Raw genomic sequence first — 20,506 nt, 5'->3', positions numbered from 1 at the left:
AGGCTTTCTTTTACAGCCTCTGCCTTTTGAGTCGCATGTACCCAGCCCCAGACCGAGCAACTTCAAAGTAGCCGGCTTCCGCTGGGGGTTCCTGGGTCTCGTTCTAAGTGCTGTTGAACTTGTCGATTTCCCGTAGAGCCAGTCCGGGGTAGGGGCGAGGCGGCCAGAGCCGCCGGGTGTCCCTGTCACTGCCCGTCCCGCCCTGGGAGCAGGGCCCCCGCTGCAGGTTTGCAGAAGCCGCGGGCGGGCGAAGGGACTTCCCTTCGGGACAAGTCTGGCCCCGCCGCCGACCCGTAGGGGGCCGGTGCGCGTCCCCGGGCGCTAAGCAACCGCCGCGGAGCCGGAGAGCCGCGCCATGGACCTGGTTGTCACGCAGGAGCTGGCCCGCGCGGAGAGCCGGCAGGGTGCGCGCCGTGCGGGGCCGGGGCGCCGGGACCCCGCCTGGTGGCGGCGTGTGCGGCCGGGCGGCTGCCCTTCGGAACCGCCGGCTCCACCGGGGACGCTGCTGGGCGCGGGCCGTGCGGGGAGCAGGGGGTCGCTGGGACGACCCGGCCGCGCGGCCCCCGCCGCTCGGTGCTCACCCGCCTTCCTCAACGTCTGTCCCCCAGACGCCGCCGCCCTGCGGAGGGCGTACGAGCTGATCAAGTCCGCCAACCTGGGCAAGTCCGCCTTCGACCCCAGCGAGAGCTTCAGCCCCGACCTGTTCGTTCTGTGCGCGGAGCAGGCCCTGAAGGTCGTGGTCCCGGGAACCCAGCGCTGGGTCTCGGCCGGGAGCGGCGGGGGGCCGGGCCGGTGCCCGCGGGAGACGCTGCCGGGTCCCCTCCGTCCCCCACGCGGCCAGTGGGGAGGCAGGCAGAGACCTGGCGGCTTCTCCTGCAGATGGGGCAGCCGCAGATGAGCGAGGACTGCATCCAGATGTACTTCAAGGTGAAGGGGCCGGTCACCCAGTTCCTGGGCCGAGCGCACCTGTGCAGGGCCCAGCTGTGTGCGCCCCAGTCCGCGGACAACCTGGTGAGAGCCGGTCCCAGGAGCCGCCGCCCTGCGGTTCTGTCTCAGTTCCTGTGACCCGCGCTGCCTGGGCACCGTCTGAATGATGTCCCGACATGGGGGTCCGCCCCTCTCAACGCACACGTGTCTGCCCTCTGTACTGACCCCTTGGGTTGCCTGACGCTCCTCAAAATGCCAACAGTTACTGTTTTACCCTCCTCCCCAAACTGTCTGGCTACACACATCTTTTTTTTTTTAAGTATATTTTATTGGTTATGCTGTTACAGTAGTCCCAATTTTTTCGCCCTTGCTCCCCTCTGCCCAGTACCCCCCCTTCCCTCCAGCAATCCCACCCCCCTTAGTTCATGTCCATGGGTCGTGCATACAAGTTCTTTGGCTTCACTCTTTCCCATATTTTTATTAACATCCTCCTGTCTGTTTTGTACCAACTGATTATGCTTCTCAGTCCCTGCCCCATTTCCCCGTTTCTCCCCCTCACCCTCCCAGCTGATAACCCTCCAGATGACCCCATACCTATGATTCTATTTCTGTTCTGGTTTGCTTAGTTGGATTTTGTTTTTATTTTTTAGATTCAGTTGATAGCTGTGAGTTTGTTGTCATTTTAATGTTCGTAGTTTTGATCTTCTTTTTCTTAAATAAGTCCCTTTGACATTTCATATAATAATGGTTTGGTGATAATGATCTCCTTTAGCTTTAACTTGTCTGGGAAGCACTTCATCTGCCCTTCCATTCTAATTATAGCTTTGCTGGATAGAGTAATCTGGGTTGTAGGTCCTTGGTTTTCATCACTTTGAATACTTCTTGCCTGCAAAGTGTCCTCTGAAAAATCAGCTGATAGTCTTCTTTAAAAAAAATTATTTATTTGTTTGTTTATTTATTTTTAGAGAGAGGAGAAAGGAGAAAGACAGGGAGAGAAACGTCAGTGAGCAGTTGCCTCTCATGCACCCCCATCTGGGGACCTGGGGTGCAACCTAGTCATGTGTCCTGACTGGGAATTGAACCAGCGACACTTGGTTCGCAGGCTGCCACTCAATCACTGAGCCACAGCAGCCAGGGCAGCTGATAGTCTTCTTATAGGCACCTCTTTTTAGGTAACTCTCTGCTTTTCTCTTGCTGCTTTTAAGATTCTCTCTTTAGTATCTTGAACCTCTGACATTTTAATTATGATGTGTCTTGGTGTGGATCTAGCTTGTTTGGACTTGTATGTCTATTTCCTTTGCCAATTTTGGGAAGTTTTCCTTCATTATTTTTTCACATAAGTTTTCAATTTCTTGCTCTTCCTCTTCTACTTCTCGCACCCCTATGGTTCAGATGTTGGCACATTTAAAGTTGGCCCAGAGCTTCCTAAGCCTGTCCTCATTTTTTTTCAATTCTTGTTTCCTCATTCTGTGCTGGTTGGCTTTTTTTTCTTCCTTATATTCCAAATCATTGATTTGAACCCCAGTTTCCTTCCCTTCACCATTGATTTTGTGTGGATTTTCCTTTGTTTCACTTAGCATAGCCTTCACTGCTTCTCTCATGCATTTGCTGTACTCAAGCATATCTGTCAAGCCTGTGAGCATCTTTATCACCAGTGTTTTGAACTCTTCGTCTGTTAGGTTGGCTGTCTCCTCATCTGTGGGGATGGCTATCTCCTTGTCTGTCAGGTTGGCTATCTCCTCGTTGCTTAGTTCTCCCACTGGAACCTTGATCTGTTCCCTCTTTTAGGCCATACTTCTCTGCCTCTTCATCTTGACAGGCTTCTGTGTTTGTTTGCCTTCGTGTCTTAGGTAGGGCTGTCACACCTGTTACGTTGTAAAGGGTGGAACCTTAGGGATTCATCAGTACAGGGCCACCTGTTTACCACGTTGTGGTGCTGTATGTGGGGGAGGGGTCTGAGAGGGAACAATGCTGCCTGCCCAGCACTCGCCCCTTTTCCAGGCACTTCTCCCACTTCCGTATGGGACTGGTGCCTCTCTAGCTGTTGCCCTGGCCGTCGTTCCCAGAGTGGGTGGGTCTGTGGATGTTCTAGGACCGTGGGGGCCCTTTAAACAAGCGGACTCTGCTGAGAGACCGGCAGTTTCTGCCTCCGCCCCAACCCCCACTGGTCTGCACAGTCAGAAGCAATGAGGCTTGATTTTTCCTGGCTCTGGAACTGTGAGCTGTGTTGTCTGGTCTGGTGCTGGGAGTGCTCCCCAGGTGTCCCTCCCAACTCTTTAAAACATGTGACTGTGTTTTCTGCCGGCCTGCTGCAACCTCTGCTGCCGCCGCCACCACACCGTGTCCTCTCCTCCCTGGCTCCGCTCCTCCTACCTTCCTGGATGAGTATTTCTTCTTTATATCTTTGTTTGTTGGACTTCCATGCAGCTCTATTTTCTGGAACTTCTGGTTGTCTCTAGTTTTGAGGTGGTTGTATTCCTTCTTAGTTGTGGAGGGAGACACAGCGTGTCTGTCTACACTTCCATCTTGGTCGGAAGTCCTGGCTACACAAATCTTAAAATATTGTTTACCCAGAGTTAAGTGACCAGATTCATTTTCAGGGATGTTTCCTGTTGGTTTTCTCCCTGAGCACTGCAGTCTGACTTGCACCGTTTGACACTTGACCTGTGTATCCTGGTGTCACCGCCGTGACCCCAGCAGCCACCCTGAGCCAGAGGGGAACGTGCAGGGCAGAGGCCAGGGCTTCCCCAGCATGCGTAGCAGTGGCCTCTCGCAGTCCTGCTGGCCCGGGCGGGGCTGCCAGGCCCTCTCTGGTGGCCCTGGAGTTCCCGGAGTGGCCATGAGCGAGGACGGAGGCGTCAGTGGCCAGTGGGGTGAACTCTGCGTTCTCTGTGTTTTAGGAGGAGTTTGAAAATTGTGTGACTCAGTACATGAAGGCGATCAACTTTGCAAAAGGAGAGTCCAGGTGGGTTGGGGTTCTGCCCTTGCTGACTGGGACTGTGGAAAAGGTTTAGCCCAGCGTCTGCCAAGTGGTTCTCTGTCCAGACGGCAGGGCGTCGTTCTCACTCTGTGCTTTAGCACACGTTAGTGTCACGCACGTCACTAGTGTTGAGCTGGGCTGTGGGCACTGTCCCCAGAGCTGCACCCTCGGCTCTGACCAGAGGTTTCCGGGACCTACAGGTGCCTTGTGCCAGTTTCCTCCATGGGCCTCTTTTCAGCAGCCCCCCTGGCCCTTGGGGGTTCAGCATCTCAGTTTCCTCCCTGTGCTTCCCCCACTGGCCTGCACTTCCCCGGCCGCCACCTGGGCCACAGCCTCCTGTCTGTGGAAGCAATTCAGCTGAGACTCCAGCAGTTTTCCGCTTAATTAATGCCTGCTTCATAAAAATGAAATAATATTGAGACTCTTAAGCTTGCACACGACCTATTGAGGCAGGACAGCACATTTAGAGATTTCAGCATAAACCCTGGGCTTGCTCACTTGCTCTCCCACTCCCTGCCGTTCCTGGCTGGCCCCTGTAACAGGTGCTGGGGTGCTGGGCCCAGGCCCCGGCCCTCTCTCAGCGGGGACCTGCAGCCAGAGGCTCTAAGGACCATGGGTGTCTCCAGGGCACTGTGCCCTGCAGGCGTGGAGCTGGGGCGGTGGGCATGCTCGGGGAGGCCCTGGCCACTGCTGCACACCAGGGATTTTGGGGCCCCTGCACAATGCCTGATAGGGGACCAGGAGCCTTGGGGGCTGTCGGGACCACCTTTAAAAATAGACCTGGGCTCGTCCAGGTGGAGTAGGAGCAGTGCTCTGAGTGAACCCACAAAGGAGCCAACAGTCTGTCCTGCTGCCTGTGCCCTGGGTCCTTGTCCTTCCTGGGTGCTGGTGGCCACCAGCTCACTCGTCCATCTAAGTGGGGAGGGCCGCCCGGCACCTAGGCCCCGACAAGGCCCGGCGCTGCAGAGAGGCCTGCAGTTAGAGAGGGGAACCGGCCCCTGTGCTTCTGAACGGGACCCCGCAGCCCTCATAAATGTGCCCTGACCCCCACACTTTGTATTTCCTTTAAAAAACAACAACACAGATTGTTATTCTATTACAGTGGCCCCAATTGTTCCCCCTTTGCCCTCCTCTGCCTGGCCCACCCCCCGCTTCCACAGTCGGTCCCCACACCAACGTCCATGTCTGTGGCTCATTCATTCACACAAGTTCTTTGACTAGTCCCTTCCCCTTCTTTCCACCGTTTCCCCCTCCCCCTTCCCTCTGGTCTCTGCCAGTCTGTTTCAGTTCCCACGCCTCTGGGTCAGGTTTGTGCATTTCCTGTGCAAGCACAGAGACTGTTCCCAAAGGCTCTGCTCTCCCTCTTCCACCTGCTCTCCTAGCTGATTCCTGGGCACTTTCTGGGTCTCGGCGGGATGCCACCTCTTCCAGGAAGCCTTTCTTGGTTCCCCCAGCACTTGCCTGTTCTTGTCTACCCCTTGGTATATCTTCATGGGGAGCTCTGGTCACTTTGCGGGGTCACTGGATGAGGGAGGACAGCTGTAGGCTGGCAAAAGAAGTCTGTGGCCAGGTGACAGTGGCTGGGGCTGAGCTGGATGTGTGGCCTGTCTGAGCAGGGCACCCCCAGGGAGGGCTGTGCATGTTCCCTCCTGCTGTGGGGGCCCCGTGTCTCGGAGGGGACTGCTGCCATCTGCTGGAGACAGAGGAGTCCAGGTTGCTTCCCAGGGGAGGGCTGGGTCAGGCTGTGCTTCTGACTGAGTCTCAGGTGTCCTCCTCTCGCGCCACAGGTATCACTTCCTGGTCTATAACGCGTCGGTCCTCTACTGGCGAATGGCGAGGCCCTTCCTCAAGCCGGGATATTTTCACCATCTGATCCCCAGCCTCTCCCAAATCGTGAGCGTGTTAAATCAGACCGAGGAGGAGGACAAGGACTGGCAGGCGGAGCTGATGCTGTGAGTGGAGGTGGCCTGCCTCGCATTCCTGTGCGCCCCCCAGCCCCCGCGCTCTCCCCGTGGGTGACCGTCTGCAGTGCAGGCGTGGGTCATGGCTCCCACACTGCAGCCAGAGTCGGTTTCGTGTCGGTTTCGTGTGAGTTGTCTGAAGATGTCTCTAAACTGTGGGAGACATCGTATGGGTATGACAGCAGGACACGCGTTTCAATTCAGAACACAGGGAACGGGAGCGTGTGCCGCAGTCCTGGCTCAGGCTTTTAAAAACTTGGTTCAGTACGTTGTGAACATAGTAGACGTTTTAGCATAAAACTCAGCCAGAGTGGGAAGCGCGCGCTGAGCCCGTGGCCACAGGCTCGGCCTGAGAAGCCACCGTGGGTGGTGCCAGCAGGCGGCCCTTGTGCCGATGGCACGGAAAGCCCAGGTGTCCCATCATCCTGCGTTCGGGGTGCGCAGGTCTGTGCTGTGGCTGGAGCCCAGTCTGCAGGCCTCCTCTGCGGCTGAGGCCCTTTGGGAGCCTTTGACGGAAAAGACGTACGAAAGGGACCGTCTCACGTGCCCTGAGCGGCTGCTGTACCAGCCAGACCGTGGGCCTGGGGTCGGGAGCCGGACGTCCTGAGTGTGAAAACAGAGCACGCACGGCAGCCCGCGCGTGAGGCGTTTGCCGCGGAACGCGGTCTCATCAGGTTTTCTCTCCGTCCTTCTGCGCTGCCCAGGGAGCTTCTGCAGTGTTACCTACAAGCTGGAAGGAAGGAGGAGGCCGTGACGTTCTGCGCCGCCGCCGCACCATTCATCAGGGCTCACGCGCCGCACAGATACCGGCACATGTTCTCCGTGATGGTGAGTCGGCCCGTGAAACGTGCGGACAGAGAAATGATTTTGTTTGACGTAATTGTTCAGAAAACTGTATAAAAGCTGCCGCAGGTCCACCTGCCCAGGGGTCTAAACGGTGCCGGCACAGACGGAGCAAAACCAAGCCTCTAGCCGCACCGGCTTCGAAACAGTGGGAAATGGGGACAGATAAAGTCATTGCCATAACGATGCAGAGAGAGAGCGTTCGTAACTCATCACATTTTGTGTAGGAAAGCAAGCCATCCATGGAAAGCTAAATACGAAACCTAGTTAATGAAAAGATACTTGTTCATTACAAAATTAATGTTAACGAAGGGATATTTGCAAAAGAATAGCTGGACTAACGAAGTCACTGGACTTCCCCCCTGACTCCTCCTCTGCGCCTGAGTTGCAGTCCTGTCCTGCGTCACAGGTGCGACATGAGCTGATGGACGAGCTGCAGCTGAAGGAAGAAAAGAGAAGGTCCAGCAGCTTGTCGGTCACTTTCCACATCAGCCTGCTACAAGGGCAAGTGCTGGAGGGGAGCAGGGGGTTCCCCCGGCCTAATCTCTGCAGGGGCGCGGCTGTGCCGGGGCGGAGCTGCAGAACCTGCCTGAGACTCCGTCCCCGGGGAGGGTCGAGACTTGGCCAGGGGATGGGGCGAGGCTCAGGCAGCTTGTGGGTGAAGCCCTGCTGGAGTGAGCCCGAGGGACCGGAAGAGGCTGGGCCCAGGCAGAGGCCCGCTGCGGTGGGGAGGGGGGCGGGCGGGGGGGGGGGGCAGTGGGGAGATGGCCGGAGCGAGGAGGCCTGGGCCCTGGGCAGCGGGGGGAGGGCTGGCATCCTGCATGGTGGCCCTGCGTGTGTGGCTGGTCTGGCCGGGGGGCTGCTGCGCAGGGTCCTGGGAGGTTGCTGTCGTCAGCGACATCGGAAGGAAGCCGGGTCTGGGGTGAGGCCAGCTGAGCCAGGAGAGAGCAGGCGGGCTCATTCTAGGCCCCTGTTCGGTGGCAAACAGAGCTTCATGGCCTGAGAGTTGTTAGGGTACTTGGAAGAAACCTGACAGCAGTTTGGTTATTGACGGTCTGAATTAATTTTAGAAAACTGGATAAAAACGATTTACCTGAAGACGTGAACGAAATTCTGAACAGCGCCTATGAACAGCTGGGCTTGTACAATCACCAGCGCTTCCCCGCGGTCACGGAGGAAAAGTAAGTGCGAACGTTTCCCAGTTTCTCAGCTACGAACGACGTGCAAAGCCGGTAAGTCCTGGAGAACAGGAACGCACGAGGAGCGCCGGAACTGCCGCCGCTTGCCCGCCGCGCGCAGCCTCCGCGAGTTCCTCTGGCTCCTTGGGGCCTGAGGTCTGTGCTGTTCGGTGAGCACTTGGAATATGACACTTCACGTCATACTTTTGAAAATCATATTTAACTCTGGTGGAAGTGCTTCTCAAGTCCTTACAAGATCTCCCACCTTTCTGGCGGGCCGTGCGCCATTTCTGCAGGTGGAAGACAAACACCCCACCCCCCACCCCCAGCACGTTAACTTCTCAGTTCTGGGCATCCTGGTTCCTGAACCCTCCGAGCCTGTTCAGAGCTTAGTGGGGTCCTGGTTTGACTTCCTGGAAGGGGGGAGTGGAGCTGGAGGCCACAGCAGGCTGACTGTCCCCAGGGCGTTCCTGCCGAGGTGACAGGCTCCCAGCCCCGCAGCGTCCCCTTCTCCTGTGTTTGCCTCCGAGAAGGGGTCAGCGTAGCTGAAATGGCCGCATTGCCTTTTGCCTGACGCCTCTGACCACCTGGGTGCAGCACTCAGGCCAGCCTGGCCTTTGATCTCCACCCGGGGCACCTGCCCCTTCCTCTGTGATTGTCTGCTGCTCTGCCCTCCTGACGTGGGGAGCGCTTTGGCTGTTTGCCGCCAACAGTGGTTTTGGATAGTTTTCCAGTTTGACGTTTGATAGCTGATTTGGGGTGTTGTGGGCTGCATTGGGTTTCCCCAAAGGGGATCACATCCGAGCCCATGTGGTCTCCTTCGGGAACAGGTCTTCGCCGACGTGATAGGGTTAAGAGGAGGCCAGGCTGGGCTCCGACCCAGTGACTTCTGTTCCCATACGAAGGGGACATTTCAGACACAGGGACTCCCTCAGGGAAGGAGGCGGAGCGGGGAGAGAGGCGGCAGGGACCCCGGCCCCACCTGGAGCCAGGAGGCCTCCACCTGCATTTCCTCCCAGAACCTCCAGAGGGAGCAGGGCCGCGACCGCGGACTGCAGTCCCCTGGCCTCTAGGCCCGGCAGCCGGGCCACCTCATTCAGGGGAAAGTGTCACGGCAGCGCTGAAACCCAGGCTGGCGTGGTCTCCGGTGCCGTGGACAGGGCAGCACAGACCGAGCAGCTCAAACCTTCCGTGCTGGTCGCCTCGCTCGTCCGTGGGGCTGGGCTGTGGCCAGTGCCCTCCAGGCTCGTGTGCGTGCTGGCAGCGTGTGGCTCGTGGGGCCTCTCCGTGGGGCAGCACGCTCCTCCCAGCCAGCGAGGGGCAGCGGCCAGCCCAGGCGAAGCCGCTGTGTTCTGTTGCGGATTTGTTTTTCTGTTTTTTGTTTTACTTTTTGTTGCTTGATTTGAGAGAGAGAGAGAGAGGACGGGAGAGACAGACAGACATCAGTTCACTGTCCCACGTACTGATGCATCAGTGACTGATTCTTGTACGTGCCCTGACTGGGGACGGCACCTGCGACCTGGGCTGCCGGCAGGACGCTCTAACCAGCTGAGCAACCCGGCCAGGGCCCTGTGTTCTCCCCTCACTTCCTGCTGGGGAGAGTGGGTGTCCTGCCACAGGATGCTGCCCCAGCACCCCTGGGACACTGCCCAGCACCCCCGCGGACACGTGGCTGCTTTGTTTTTGTTGTCAGGATCCTTTTGCTTTTCGAATTGGCTCATCTTTCTTTGACCCTGAAGTGTGAGGACATCTCCTCCCGCTGCCTCGCCGACCTGAAGAGTGTGGGCAGCAAGGTAACTGTCCAGTGGCAGCTGCCCACGTGATCCGGCGCAAGCGGGAGGGAAGGGGAAGGCTTGGAACCCCCAGGAGGCACGCACCCCGTCTTTCCCACGCACGTCTTCACGGGAGGTGTGGCTGTGCGTCCTCTGCCCTCTCCTGCTGTCCTGCTGAGGAGGTGCTGGCCCCCGTGGCCGCCGGCATTCGGACACTGCAGCCCGGGACTCGCAGGGCTCCCGACCCAGCTTCCTCCCCAGCACGGGCCCTGTCCCTGTCTCTGCACGTCCTGTTATTCACTGCGCCTGCCATGGAGGGTGGCAGTGAGCACAGCTTCCCTGTTGGTCAGGGTTTCCCTGAGTTTGTGGACATGACATTGTAACCCCAGGGCGTCCCCACTCTCAGCCTCACGCCCGGCCCCCAGATGGTTGCCGGGTGCCTGCCTCAGGGCATTTGCTTTTAATTTGAGAGGCTGTGGAGGGTCCCCCCCGCCCCCCCTGCCGCCTTGTGCCCTAGAGCGAGAGCTGGTTTTAGCAGGTGAATGAAATGCCAAATTGCTCTTGAGTGATACTGTGAAGAAAATGGCAATATAAGCCAGATGCCGAGAGGTTTTTCAAGGTTTATATCTGATAATGGCCTGTACCCAGATTACGTCGAGAACTCGAAATGCTCAGGAAACCCAACAGCCTAAAAAACGCAGCAGACCTGAGCAGACCTCCCCACTGGCCCCCGTGGGCGTCAGGGAAGGCCCGGTGCTGCGACGGTCCCTGCTGTTCTCAGGCAGCCGGGCCTCCTCCTGTGGCCGCGCCTCTGTTTCCACACAGAACACATCGCTCCGGTCACTTGTGCATCCCCAGCTGGCGCCCTACAGTGAGCGCAGCTCTGACGCGGTCTCCTGGAGGTGCTCAGCCCCACGAGGCTGCCCCCACTTAGATGCTGAATCCACGTCATTGTCCCCAGGTTGCCCACAGCGCCTGCCTGACGTGGCTACAGGCGGGGGTTCCCACGACCCCTCCTCGGGTTTGATTCATTTGCTAGCGCGGCCCCCAGGACTCAGAGAAGCACATTTACTGGTTTATTACGTCATGAAGGACACGACGAAGGACACAAAGAGGCCCACCGGCGGGGTCAGGCGGGCCTGAGCAGGGCGCATCCCGGGCCGATGGGACGCTACCCTCCCACATGCGTGCCCGCCAGCCCCACCTTCTGCAGGAGAACCGGCCAGGCTGAAAGGCGCCAGCCTCTGACCATGGCCTGCTCCTCCCGGAGCAGCCCAGGACCCCACCTAGACTCGCCTCGGGGTGCGCAGGGTGTTAGGAGCCCATTACCAGGCACCAGGCAGAGACCTCTGTGCGTGTCACCGTGCAGCTATGCGCCCGTTAGACTGTGGCAGACGGGGAGACGGGCTCACGTGCCCGGGTCGGGGTGCAGCGTGGCTGTCCTGTGGAAGACATGCCAGCAGGTTTGTAGGAAGTGGAGTTTCCTGGCCTCCTCCCAGCAGGTGCTCACCCCGACTCGCAGGGAGCAAGTGACCCCGGACTGTCGGCCAGAGCTCAGGACAGCTTGTGTTAAAATTCAGTGTCCAGCGACATGACCTATATTCTCTCTATTAGGCTGTAAAAATATTTTTTTAGTTTACTCAAATCTGTGTAACTTTTGGAAACATTTTAAGTTTTTAAACATATTTTCTGTTTTGATTCTTATGTGTTGACTCTCTGTCTAGTGCGTTGAACTATGATTTGAGATGGGCTTTGCGGCTGATGGTGAGCACGGCCGCTTTGCTGAGCCTCCATGTGCATGCCCTGCAGGACCCTGGGAAGCTGATGGAGATCGAGTGCCTGGGGTGTGAGCTAGAAGCCCTGAGACTGGAAAGTAAAGTGAAAGTCTACCTGCGAGCGGCGGTGGAGGTAAAGCGCAGCGGGACTCACGGGATGCAGCTGTGTGCGCCTCTCCTGCAGGTTGAGAGCCACGTCTGTGCTGCGTTTGAGGGGGCTGGGGGCATGGCGGGGGCTCTGCCACTGGCTCCTGTGTCACAGGCATGAACATGGCCTCTCTGGCAGGAACTTCAGGGGCCAAGGTGGACCCTGAGCCACGCTTCTCCACAGCTCCGAGCACGGTCCCCTGTGGCTCCCGGGGCCACCTCGGCCTCGTGGGCATTGGGCCAGGGTGAGACTCTGCCCGAGCTGGGCCCTCCTAAGGCCTGTGTGGAGCTGCCTGCCCCTGCCTTCCACGGATAACACTTCCGAGTGGCCAGGTGGTGCGGGGGCGGGAACCCCAGCTTGGGCTGGACCGCTGGCTCAGGAGCAGCGTGAGGGGGGCCCTGAGGCCCTGGGGAGGGGTGGAGTGGGGAGGCCTGTCCCCGAGGTCCCGAAATGCCACGACCAGACCTGTGTGCTGGGCAGGGCACAGACAGCACAGGTCGGAGGGCGTGGTCTTTGGGTCACCTGCATCATGGGGCACAAGACCCGGAAAACACACCAGACCGAGAGGCCAGCATTGGAATCAGTCCACCCGTGGGTGCGTGGGGAGGTGTCTCTGAGGCGAGCAGTCCTAGAGCTACGCACGCTCTGGGCACGGGCTCTGCCTGCTCGCTGCCTCCTGGCCCGCAAGCTTCCCAGGCTCGGGGTCCACCGGAGGCAGGTGACTGGTCCTCGTCTCCTAAGCCCCTGAAGTGGTCACCGTCTTCCGTGCAGACGCAGCTGACTATAGTACAGAGACTGGACGTCACGCTGCAGCGAGCCACCCGCCTGGGCGACCCCGACGTCATCCACGTGGTGTGCACCACCCAGTGGAACCTGTGTCTGCCGCTCCTGCAGCACAACCTGCGGCACCACCTGCGGAAGCCGCTGACCGGCATCGCGGAGGTCCTGGAGAAGATGGACAGGTAGCTCGTGCGTCTGCGTCCTGGCTGTCGGCTCTGAGACGGGACATGTGGTCGGGAGAGAGTGAGGGCAGGAGCCTTCACACCAGGGACGGGGGGTGGGGGTGGGGATCCGGCTCGTTTCCCCCGGAAGTGCCACCAGCAGGACAACGCACCTGTCTTTAAAGAGCACAGCATCCCCCGTGCTCCACGAGCTCTGAAGGAGGGACCTGCCATGGCCCAGCGCGGCCCAGGTTGGCCGTGAGCCAGCGTGCACTCACCTGGGTCTGGAGTGCTCACCTGTCGGGGTGGGCCCTGGGTTCCCCTGGCAGTGTGATGCTCAGGGCCACGTGCCTCTGCTCTTGGGGTTGAGTCATTTGTCACATGGGCTGAATGTCAGCCTCAGGCCAGGCTCTGCACTGGTCCCCAGAGCCACACAGTGCAGAGGGGTGGCCAAAGCATGTCCCTGTACATCTGCACCTACATCTCTGTCTGGGCCTCCATCCCCATCTATACCTGCACCTCCACCTGCACCTGCACCTGCACCTGCACCTCCACCTCCACCTGCACCTGCACCTACACCTGCACCTACACTATATACACACCTATATGTACGTGTATTTGCACCTACACCTGCACCTCACTGATATCTATACTTACACTCAGGTGCACCTACATCTGCATCTGCTCCTATACCCACAGCTCACCACATGTTAATATGCCAGCTGAGGTATGAAGATCCCATAGTGGGGAGTGGGAGGGGATCTTGGGGGTGCAGTTTGTGGCAGGATAGTTTCCATCGGCCTCTGAGCTACTGAGAAACTGGCCTTGTCAGAGACCAGACAGTGGGGAGGGAACTGCGCCCTGGGGAGGAAGAAGGCCCAGGAGCAGAGCCCCGCAGAAGGCTGGGTCCAGAGCTTGTCGGACCCTGGAGCCATGTGACCTCCTGAGTGAAGGGTGGGCCTCCAAGGGTCGGGACAGAGGAGGGGCTCAGGTGTCCAGGGATAGCTCTGTGCTGCTGAGAGCTGCCTGTGGGCAAAGCAGGTGGCAGGAGTCCAGGCGAGAGGTGCTGGAGTAGAGGGGGCAGGAGCTGGGCAGGGCAGGTATGGGCACGAGGGTGTTGGGGACTTGTGCCCCTCCCTGGCATCCCTGGCTGGAGAGGCTGGGAGCTGTCCCGTGGGAGGCAATGGGCTATGGAGTGCGGGGGTGACTGCAGCGGGGACCTGGGGTGCCGCTTGGGCTTGGGGAGGGGAGGAAGCCCGCAGTGACGCCCTCTTTGAGGCCGGGCGGCTGGGAAGGAACAGGCGTGGCCTCAGGAGGAGGATGTGGGTCCCGGCTGTCTGTGAAGGGGCTTCATCAGGAGAGGTCCCAGGCTGCAGTGGGCTGGGCGGACGGGAGGTGGCACGGGGCCCGTGGGAGCAGGTGCCGGAGAGCAGGACAGGGTGGGCATGGCCTGGGAAGCGCTGTCCTGGAGAGGGCCATGAGCAGTGGCCCCATGGCTGCCCCTGGGTTTCTCTGTTTTGTTTCTGGCCAGGCGTGTCACAGCGGGGTGACCCCACAGACAAGGGGACTCAGTCCTGCAGGGGGAGCAGAAGGGCGGGCTCCACTTCCAGAGAGAAATAAATGAGTGCGAGGCTGAGAAGCAGGGCCCTGGACTGTGGGAAGAGAAGGGAAGATGAGGAGGGTCCCCCAGGAGGGCAGGGAGCCAGCAGCAGGGGGCCCTGGGGGGCACTGCCATGCTTAGACAGCCGCAGCAGGAAGGAGCAAGCCCCAGGCAGGGACGGGCCCAGCGGGTGTGGTGCCTGCTGTGAGCAGGCGTGTACGCCTCGGGTGTGTGCAGAGGCTGGGCATCGGGAGACAGCCGGGAGAAGGGGGCTGCCCGAGACCCTCTCGTGGGCATCACCGAGCGCCATCCAGGCTGGGGTACGGGATGACGGCACCAGTGGACAAGGGGGGGAGCCCCGGCGTCACGGGCTCCCTCCCAGCAGCTCTCCTGGCAGGGACTGCTTCTCAGTCAGCGGGGCCCAGGCCTCTGTGGCCTGCAGGGACCTCCTGCCTCTGTCCCCCTGTGAGGGTCCTCAAGGAGGGGCAGGGTGGGGCATGCAGGAAGCAGGAGAGCCGGGATGCCGGGTCCCCTGAGAGTCTGCCAGGCAGCCGGTGGCCCCGGTCGTGACGCTGCTCTGTGCCCCAGCCTCCTGGTCCTGCTCCGCTGCCAAGTGCACATGGAGCTGGCGTGCATTGAGGAGGATGAGGACCGGCTGGAGCCCGCCCTGGAGCACCTGCGGAAGGCCATGCTGCTGGACAGCCAGGGCCTCTACCAGGAGCGGCTCAGGCTGGCCGTCCGCCGGCTGCTCCTCTGCTCCACACTGTACCAGGCCCCGGAGCGCCCAGAGGACAAGGCCACCATGGCCATCGAGCAGGTGCGCACGGCCTCGCGGCGCCTCGGGGCCACCTGGGGCCTTTTCAGAGCCCTGAGCACTCAGGGAAGACCAGCTCGCACCATCTCTTCCTCGTGCAGGCCAAGAAGGCGATGCCCAAGGACAGCGTGCGGAAGAAGCGGGCCCTGCTGGTGCACGCAGGCCTGGCCCTGGCCCCCGATGCCTTCCAGATCGTGCTGGACAGTGAGAATGAGGCCAAGAGTAGGTGCTCCTCACTCCCAGCCCAGGGGGTCCGCCGCTGCGGCCAGGCAGAGCCGACCGGCCCTTTGTGGGGACCACGCCGGGCCCCTGGGAAGGTGTGACCCTGGCTGCCCTTGACCTCTGTCAAGTGGGCCCTGACATGGGGACTGTGGTCCCTGGAGGCTGGCTCTCTGCCCGTCAGCTGGGCAGCTGCAGCTGGGGGCCGGAGGGCTGCCCACACGCAGACACCCTGCGTGGTGTGGAGGCCGGGAGGCCGTGCCTCCTGGGGCTGCGAGACTTCTCCCCTGGGCTGCGCCTTTGTGCCGTCTTCCCTCTCCATCTGGCCCCGGTCCAGACCTCCCTTTTAAGAACACTGGTCCTGACTGACTAGGGCCCACCCTCGTGGACACGTTATCTCTCCACCACCCGGGAGAGACCTGTCTCCAAGCGGGGCTGCACTCTGGGGCCGGGGTCGGCATCGTCAGAGCTCTGGGGGCTGCTCTGTGCGTCTGTGGGGACAGGCCGGCGTGAGCGACCTCCTCCCTGTGCTGCGCTCCGCAGCCAGCCCTTCCTGCCTCAGCGCCTCTGAGTAAATAGACGCAGGGTGGTGCCCCTGCAGGTGGCACCGTGTGGATAGCAGATGTGTGCCCTCCCTTTGGGGTCCCACCCAAGGTCCCTCAGGCTTCCCTTTTGCTCTGCTCCTGGCCAGCGGCTCTCAGCCGACGTGACCCATTTGTCACAAAGGCAGGAGCCCCGGGGTCCTCGGCCATCAGTTGCCAGCGTGCAGGATCCGTGGTGAGGGAGGTGGGGGGAGGGACGGCTCTGGGAAGTGAACTTGGAGCCAAGAGGCCGGGAGACCGCGCCCCTCCCTTCGTCCTCCATTGCACCACCTCTGCTTCCTGCTGCCGGGGGGTGGCTGGGAAGCGCGGGCTCCAGGCAGTCACACAGGACACGCCTGGCGCCTCCCGGTGGGTCTCGCACAGTGCGCGCCACTGGGAGCCCAGGGAGGAATGGCGTCTGTGCTGAGGGGCGGGGCTGGCCTGGCGGCAGCATGCACCACGCCCACGCCTGCCCAGGCCCTCGGCGTCCCCGGGGCCCTTGTACTGGGCGGCTGAGGCGCCGGGGTGACGCTGAGCTCTTAGAGTTCATGTCTGTGTGCTGGGAGGAGCAGCCTCCAGGGCCAAGCTGATCAAACGCCCGCCTCGGGGGTGGGGACGGTGGGAGCCAGGCAGGGGCCGGCGTGAGGGAGAGCCAAATCGGGGGTCTGGGTGGGCGGAAGACGGGGTGGTGCTGCCGTGGGACAGAGGGGCAAGGTGACCAGGCAGACCCTGCCGTGCACTGCGCCCAGAGGCACAGTTAACTTGACCGGATGCCCATCACAGACCTAAGTGCCCCAGGGATGGGCCCTCTGCTGTCCGCCCTCTGCCCTCTGCCCTCCCTCCGCCTGAGTCCAGAGCCCTGGGCTTGCGTGACAGTGGCTGCACACCAGTGATCCAGATCAGCCTCACGTGTGTCTCGCTTCTGCACTCAGTTTCCATCGGGAAAAGCAAGAGCCGGTTCACCGCCCTCTTTGCTAAGGCCCGGCACCACACCATCAGCGTGGACAAAGCCGCCGGACACTTGCGGCGCTTGGGGAGCGAGAATGACAAGGAGAGGTGAGTGGGACCCGGGGGAGGACGGGCTCACACGCCACCAAGCCCCAGCCAGTGAGGCGGCTCCGGCACCCAAGAGCAGGAGCGACAGCGGTCACCCGTGGTGGCTGAGTGGACGCCACCCTGGGTCCCACATGCAGTCCTGGAGGCCGGCGGGAGGAGGTGGCGCACAGCCGCAGGGTTGGGGGCCTGGCAGGCGGACCCCTCATTGTCCCTGAGACAGCCAGCCCCAGCCTGGGGGTGGGGCGCTGGCCTCTGTGGACACCGTGCTGACTCAGCACATGCCCCGCCTTGGCCCTGCATGCGGTTAGGAGGGTCGCTGGAGCCACTCACGCTGGGACTCAGGGAGGCTTGTCCCAGGGAAAGGACACCTGTGGTGCTTCTCAGCCATCACAGCTATGGGACCGGATAGCGGCCTGCTCTCTTTCCCCCGGCACTGGGGGCAGCCTCCCCTGTCCAGGCCGCCCCGCCCTGCTGCCTCACCCGGCTGTGAGCCCCAGTGGCCTCACGGTTGCTCTTGGCAACCTCGCAGCAGCAGATGCCCTGGGCCTTGTTCTCAAGGGCTGTCGCTCTGGTGGGCTCTGGTCCTGCCAGCCAGGCCCGAGGTCATGGTGTCCTTTGTCTGGCTCTTTGGCGAACAGAGTGCATATCTGGGCAGAGCTCGCCAAGGTCGCCCGGAAGCAAGGCGTGTGGGACGTCTGCCGGACAGCCTGCCGCTTCTGCCTCCTGTACGACAGCCCCAAGGTGAAGAAGCTGTCGCGGCTGCGGAGAGGTGCGTCGTGCGGGGCGCGCCCGCTGGCACCCGGTGGCTGCACTGGCTGTGACCCGCCGGGGCCGCCGGGGCCTGGAAGAGGCTGGGGTTTGGTCCGGAAGTGAGGGGAGGGGTCCGTGTGCAAGGACTTGGGTCCAGGGGCCTTTAAGTGCCCACAGTATTTTACAGGCGTTGGCAGCTGACTGCTGAGACTATTCACGGTGGGGTGACAGTGACCACAGGGTCACCCATGACGGTGACGGGGAGTCACCCTGGTCATCACCATTGCTGCCCAGGAGCCTCTTTGTGCGTCTGGCTCCCTGTGCCTCTTGTTTGACCCTCACGGTCACTTGGGGGCCACCAGGGGGCTGAGAAGAGGGACGGAGCCTATTTTGAGTGGGAGAACCAGGGCGTCGTGGTGGGAGCCTGTGGGCAGAGGGCAGAGGGCAGAGGGCAGCAGCATGGGTGAGCAGGGAGTGTGGAGTCACCTGTGTGCTGCTGTGGTCCTCGGGGCTGCGCAGGGACTGGCTCCCCACGTCAGCACTGGGTCTGAGGACCGTCCAGGGTGCAGGTCCCTGGAGGAGCTCCGGCCGAGTGGGCAGTGCCGACGCAGGGGCTTGCAGGCGCGCGAGCAGGCACGGGAGGCGTGTGTGCAGGCACGCATATGAACAAAACCAGGACTGTGTCGTCGGGAACGCCAGCTAGGGATGGGGACACCTCCCCACCCCACCCCTGGGAGGTTTCCGCCACCCCTCAGAGACCCTCCGTGCCGCCCCGGAGCTGGGGAGGAGCTCCTGCAGGTGGGGGGCCGGCAGCCCGGCTGTGGTGTCTGCGCCGCATCTGAGGCACCGCTGCTCCCCCAGGAAGGAGGCGGCGGGTCCGGGACGGCTTGGGGCCCGACTCCAGGGCCCAGTCGCAGGTCCTGCTGCAGCGGCCGGGGTCGCCCGGCCTGCTGCGGAAGTTTGCGGAGGTGGGCTTCATCAGCGCCGAGGTGGGTCCTGTGTGCGATGCGGCTTGTGGGTGCGGGTCCCCTCGAGCATTCCCTTCAGTCCTCCCTGGGGGCTGTGGGCTCCTGGGAGGTTTGCTGGGAGAAAAGAAGAAATTGAAATGTAATGTGTGTTGATACAAATTGTCCTTAGAAGTAGTTACTGAGTCGTGCCTGGTGCTGGGCCTGTCCCCGTGACCTGTCCTGCCATGCCTTTGCTACGCAGGCCACCGTCCACTTGCTGCGGACGGAAGGTGTGGCGCTAAATGACCGTCCTACCCCACCCGAAGACCTGAGCCAGCACCCGGCCGGCTATGTGCCCGAGGACCCTGAGGACAACTCGGAGTGGATCACGTACAGGTAGGGGCTGCGGGGCGGCGGGGTCTGTGTGTCCGCAGGGAGGGGTGGGGCAGAGGGCGGGCTGGGTCCGGGCCAGGGCTGGTTGGCGCCACGGGGGGACAGCCCCAGGGCCGGCTTGTTCGTGTTTCTGACTCGCGTTCGTTCCCGTCTCCCGCGTTGTCAGTGAGGTGTGATGTCAGGGAGGTCGGACCGTGGGGGAAACAGAGGGAGGGGCAGCTCTTCCGTTTGCTCAGAGGAAAAGCCGCACCTGTGCAGGTGGGGGAGGCACCCCTGGGGGTCCCCTCAGTGGATGGCCACACGTTTCCTGTGGAACGTCCAGGAAGGGGCGCCATGTCCACACGAGGGTTCGGGCTGTGTCGGAGCCTCGTACTCGTGGCTCTGAGAGCGAGTGGCTGCCCACGTACAGTGTCACGTCCTGGAGCTGTTCTCACCCGCGGGCCGGGGGGTGGGGGGCAGCTTTTCCGTTCCTTTCTCGCCGTGGGCCGTCTCTCCCCAGCAAGGCCCCGGCGTGCGTCGGGGCGTGGGCCGCCTCGCTGGGCGCCTGGGGCTCCAGGAAGGACACAGATGGTTGGACTTGGTGTCGCAGGCACACCTGTCCCTGGCCGCCCTCGGCTGCCACGAGGGCACTGCCCGGGCCAGGAGCTCACAGTGGCAGGAGGGTCAGCAAACCAGGGCCCAGGGCGTCTCTGACCCACGGCCCGGTGTGTCCAGCCCACGAGCTCAGGGGTTTGAGTGTGTAAAACAAAATGGAGGCAGGTAAGCAGGAGAGACCACACCGAGCTGTGACGGTGGATGCCGCCTGGCACTTTATAGAAAGGTTTCCACGCCCTGTCCCTGGGCAGACAGTTGCCACTCATGCACGTGCTGAGCGGGACCCAGTCACCCTGAAGAGAGTGGCCCGTGAGCATGGGGTGGCCGCAGAGGGGACCAGCAGCAGGGCTGGCCTTGGGTCAGGACCGCGTCCTCAGAACAGCAGGGCTGCGAGGCCTGCAGACTGGGGACAGAGCGAGACGGTCTGATTGTGTATGTGACCGAGGGACGTCCCCAGGGGAGCTGGGGGAGTTGGGCAGGTCCAGGGTCCTTTAGGAGGGGCATGGCAGGCCTCCCCAGTGGGGGCACCTCCCAGACCCCAACCCGCAGCCGGGCATTCGGCCGACTCCTTGCCGGGCCCGATGCCGCCTGGCCGGGAAAGGCCCGTGTCGGAGGCAGAGCTCAGACCGTGTGTCCTGCAGGACCTGGCTCGAGAGTCTGTCGCAGTACGCCATGAACAGCTGGCTGCGGTCCGCAGAGATCGGACGGGAGATCCAGGAAGCCTGGATCGTGCAGAACGCAGTGGTCTACGTCCTCAACCACAACCACCACCTCATCACGGCCGGGCGGCAGAAGGAGCTGGTGGACGCCTTGTACCACCTCCTGAGCATCGTCAAGGTCACCGGACACAGCGGGTGGGTCCTGGCGCTGCAGCCGTGTGCTCAGACCACGCCCCTTCTTCAGTGCTGTCCTCTGGGGAGAGGGGGGCTGCCATCACCTGGGGCCTGGAGGGGACAGGCCAAGGACAAGCCTGGGGGACATGGGGAGGACTGCTCACGCGATCCCGGGGTCCCCATTTACTAGCTGT

The 20,506-nt window shown here is 61.5% G+C and overlaps 1 protein-coding gene across 1 annotated transcript in view; it reads left to right on the top strand.

The window, feature by feature from the left end:
• Positions 1-355: 355 nt before the first annotated feature.
• Positions 356-20,506, top strand: part of CFAP46 (cilia and flagella associated protein 46) — a 66,010-nt gene continuing 45,859 nt past the window's right edge. Inside the window, exons 1-18 of the mRNA XM_090278789.1 lie at positions 356-404; positions 609-733; positions 880-1,011; positions 3,828-3,892; positions 5,695-5,859; positions 6,573-6,696; positions 7,121-7,215; positions 7,782-7,892; positions 9,583-9,682; positions 11,471-11,569; positions 12,356-12,546; positions 14,714-14,942; positions 15,041-15,161; positions 16,672-16,795; positions 17,434-17,564; positions 18,407-18,534; positions 18,755-18,888; positions 20,121-20,333. Of these exons, the coding sequence (XP_090134915.1) occupies positions 356-404; positions 609-733; positions 880-1,011; positions 3,828-3,892; positions 5,695-5,859; positions 6,573-6,696; positions 7,121-7,215; positions 7,782-7,892; positions 9,583-9,682; positions 11,471-11,569; positions 12,356-12,546; positions 14,714-14,942; positions 15,041-15,161; positions 16,672-16,795; positions 17,434-17,564; positions 18,407-18,534; positions 18,755-18,888; positions 20,121-20,333 (2,336 nt within the window). The remainder of the gene's footprint in view (positions 405-608; positions 734-879; positions 1,012-3,827; positions 3,893-5,694; positions 5,860-6,572; positions 6,697-7,120; positions 7,216-7,781; positions 7,893-9,582; positions 9,683-11,470; positions 11,570-12,355; positions 12,547-14,713; positions 14,943-15,040; positions 15,162-16,671; positions 16,796-17,433; positions 17,565-18,406; positions 18,535-18,754; positions 18,889-20,120; positions 20,334-20,506) is intronic.

Source organism: Furipterus horrens, unplaced genomic scaffold (genome assembly GCF_987537825.1).
Source record: "Furipterus horrens unplaced genomic scaffold, mFurHor1.1.pri manual_scaffold_5, whole genome shotgun sequence".
Classification (NCBI taxonomy): domain Eukaryota; kingdom Metazoa; phylum Chordata; class Mammalia; order Chiroptera; family Furipteridae; genus Furipterus; species Furipterus horrens.
Note: the sequence above shows the minus strand (reverse complement) of the source record. Positions and strands in the feature narration are given on the sequence as shown.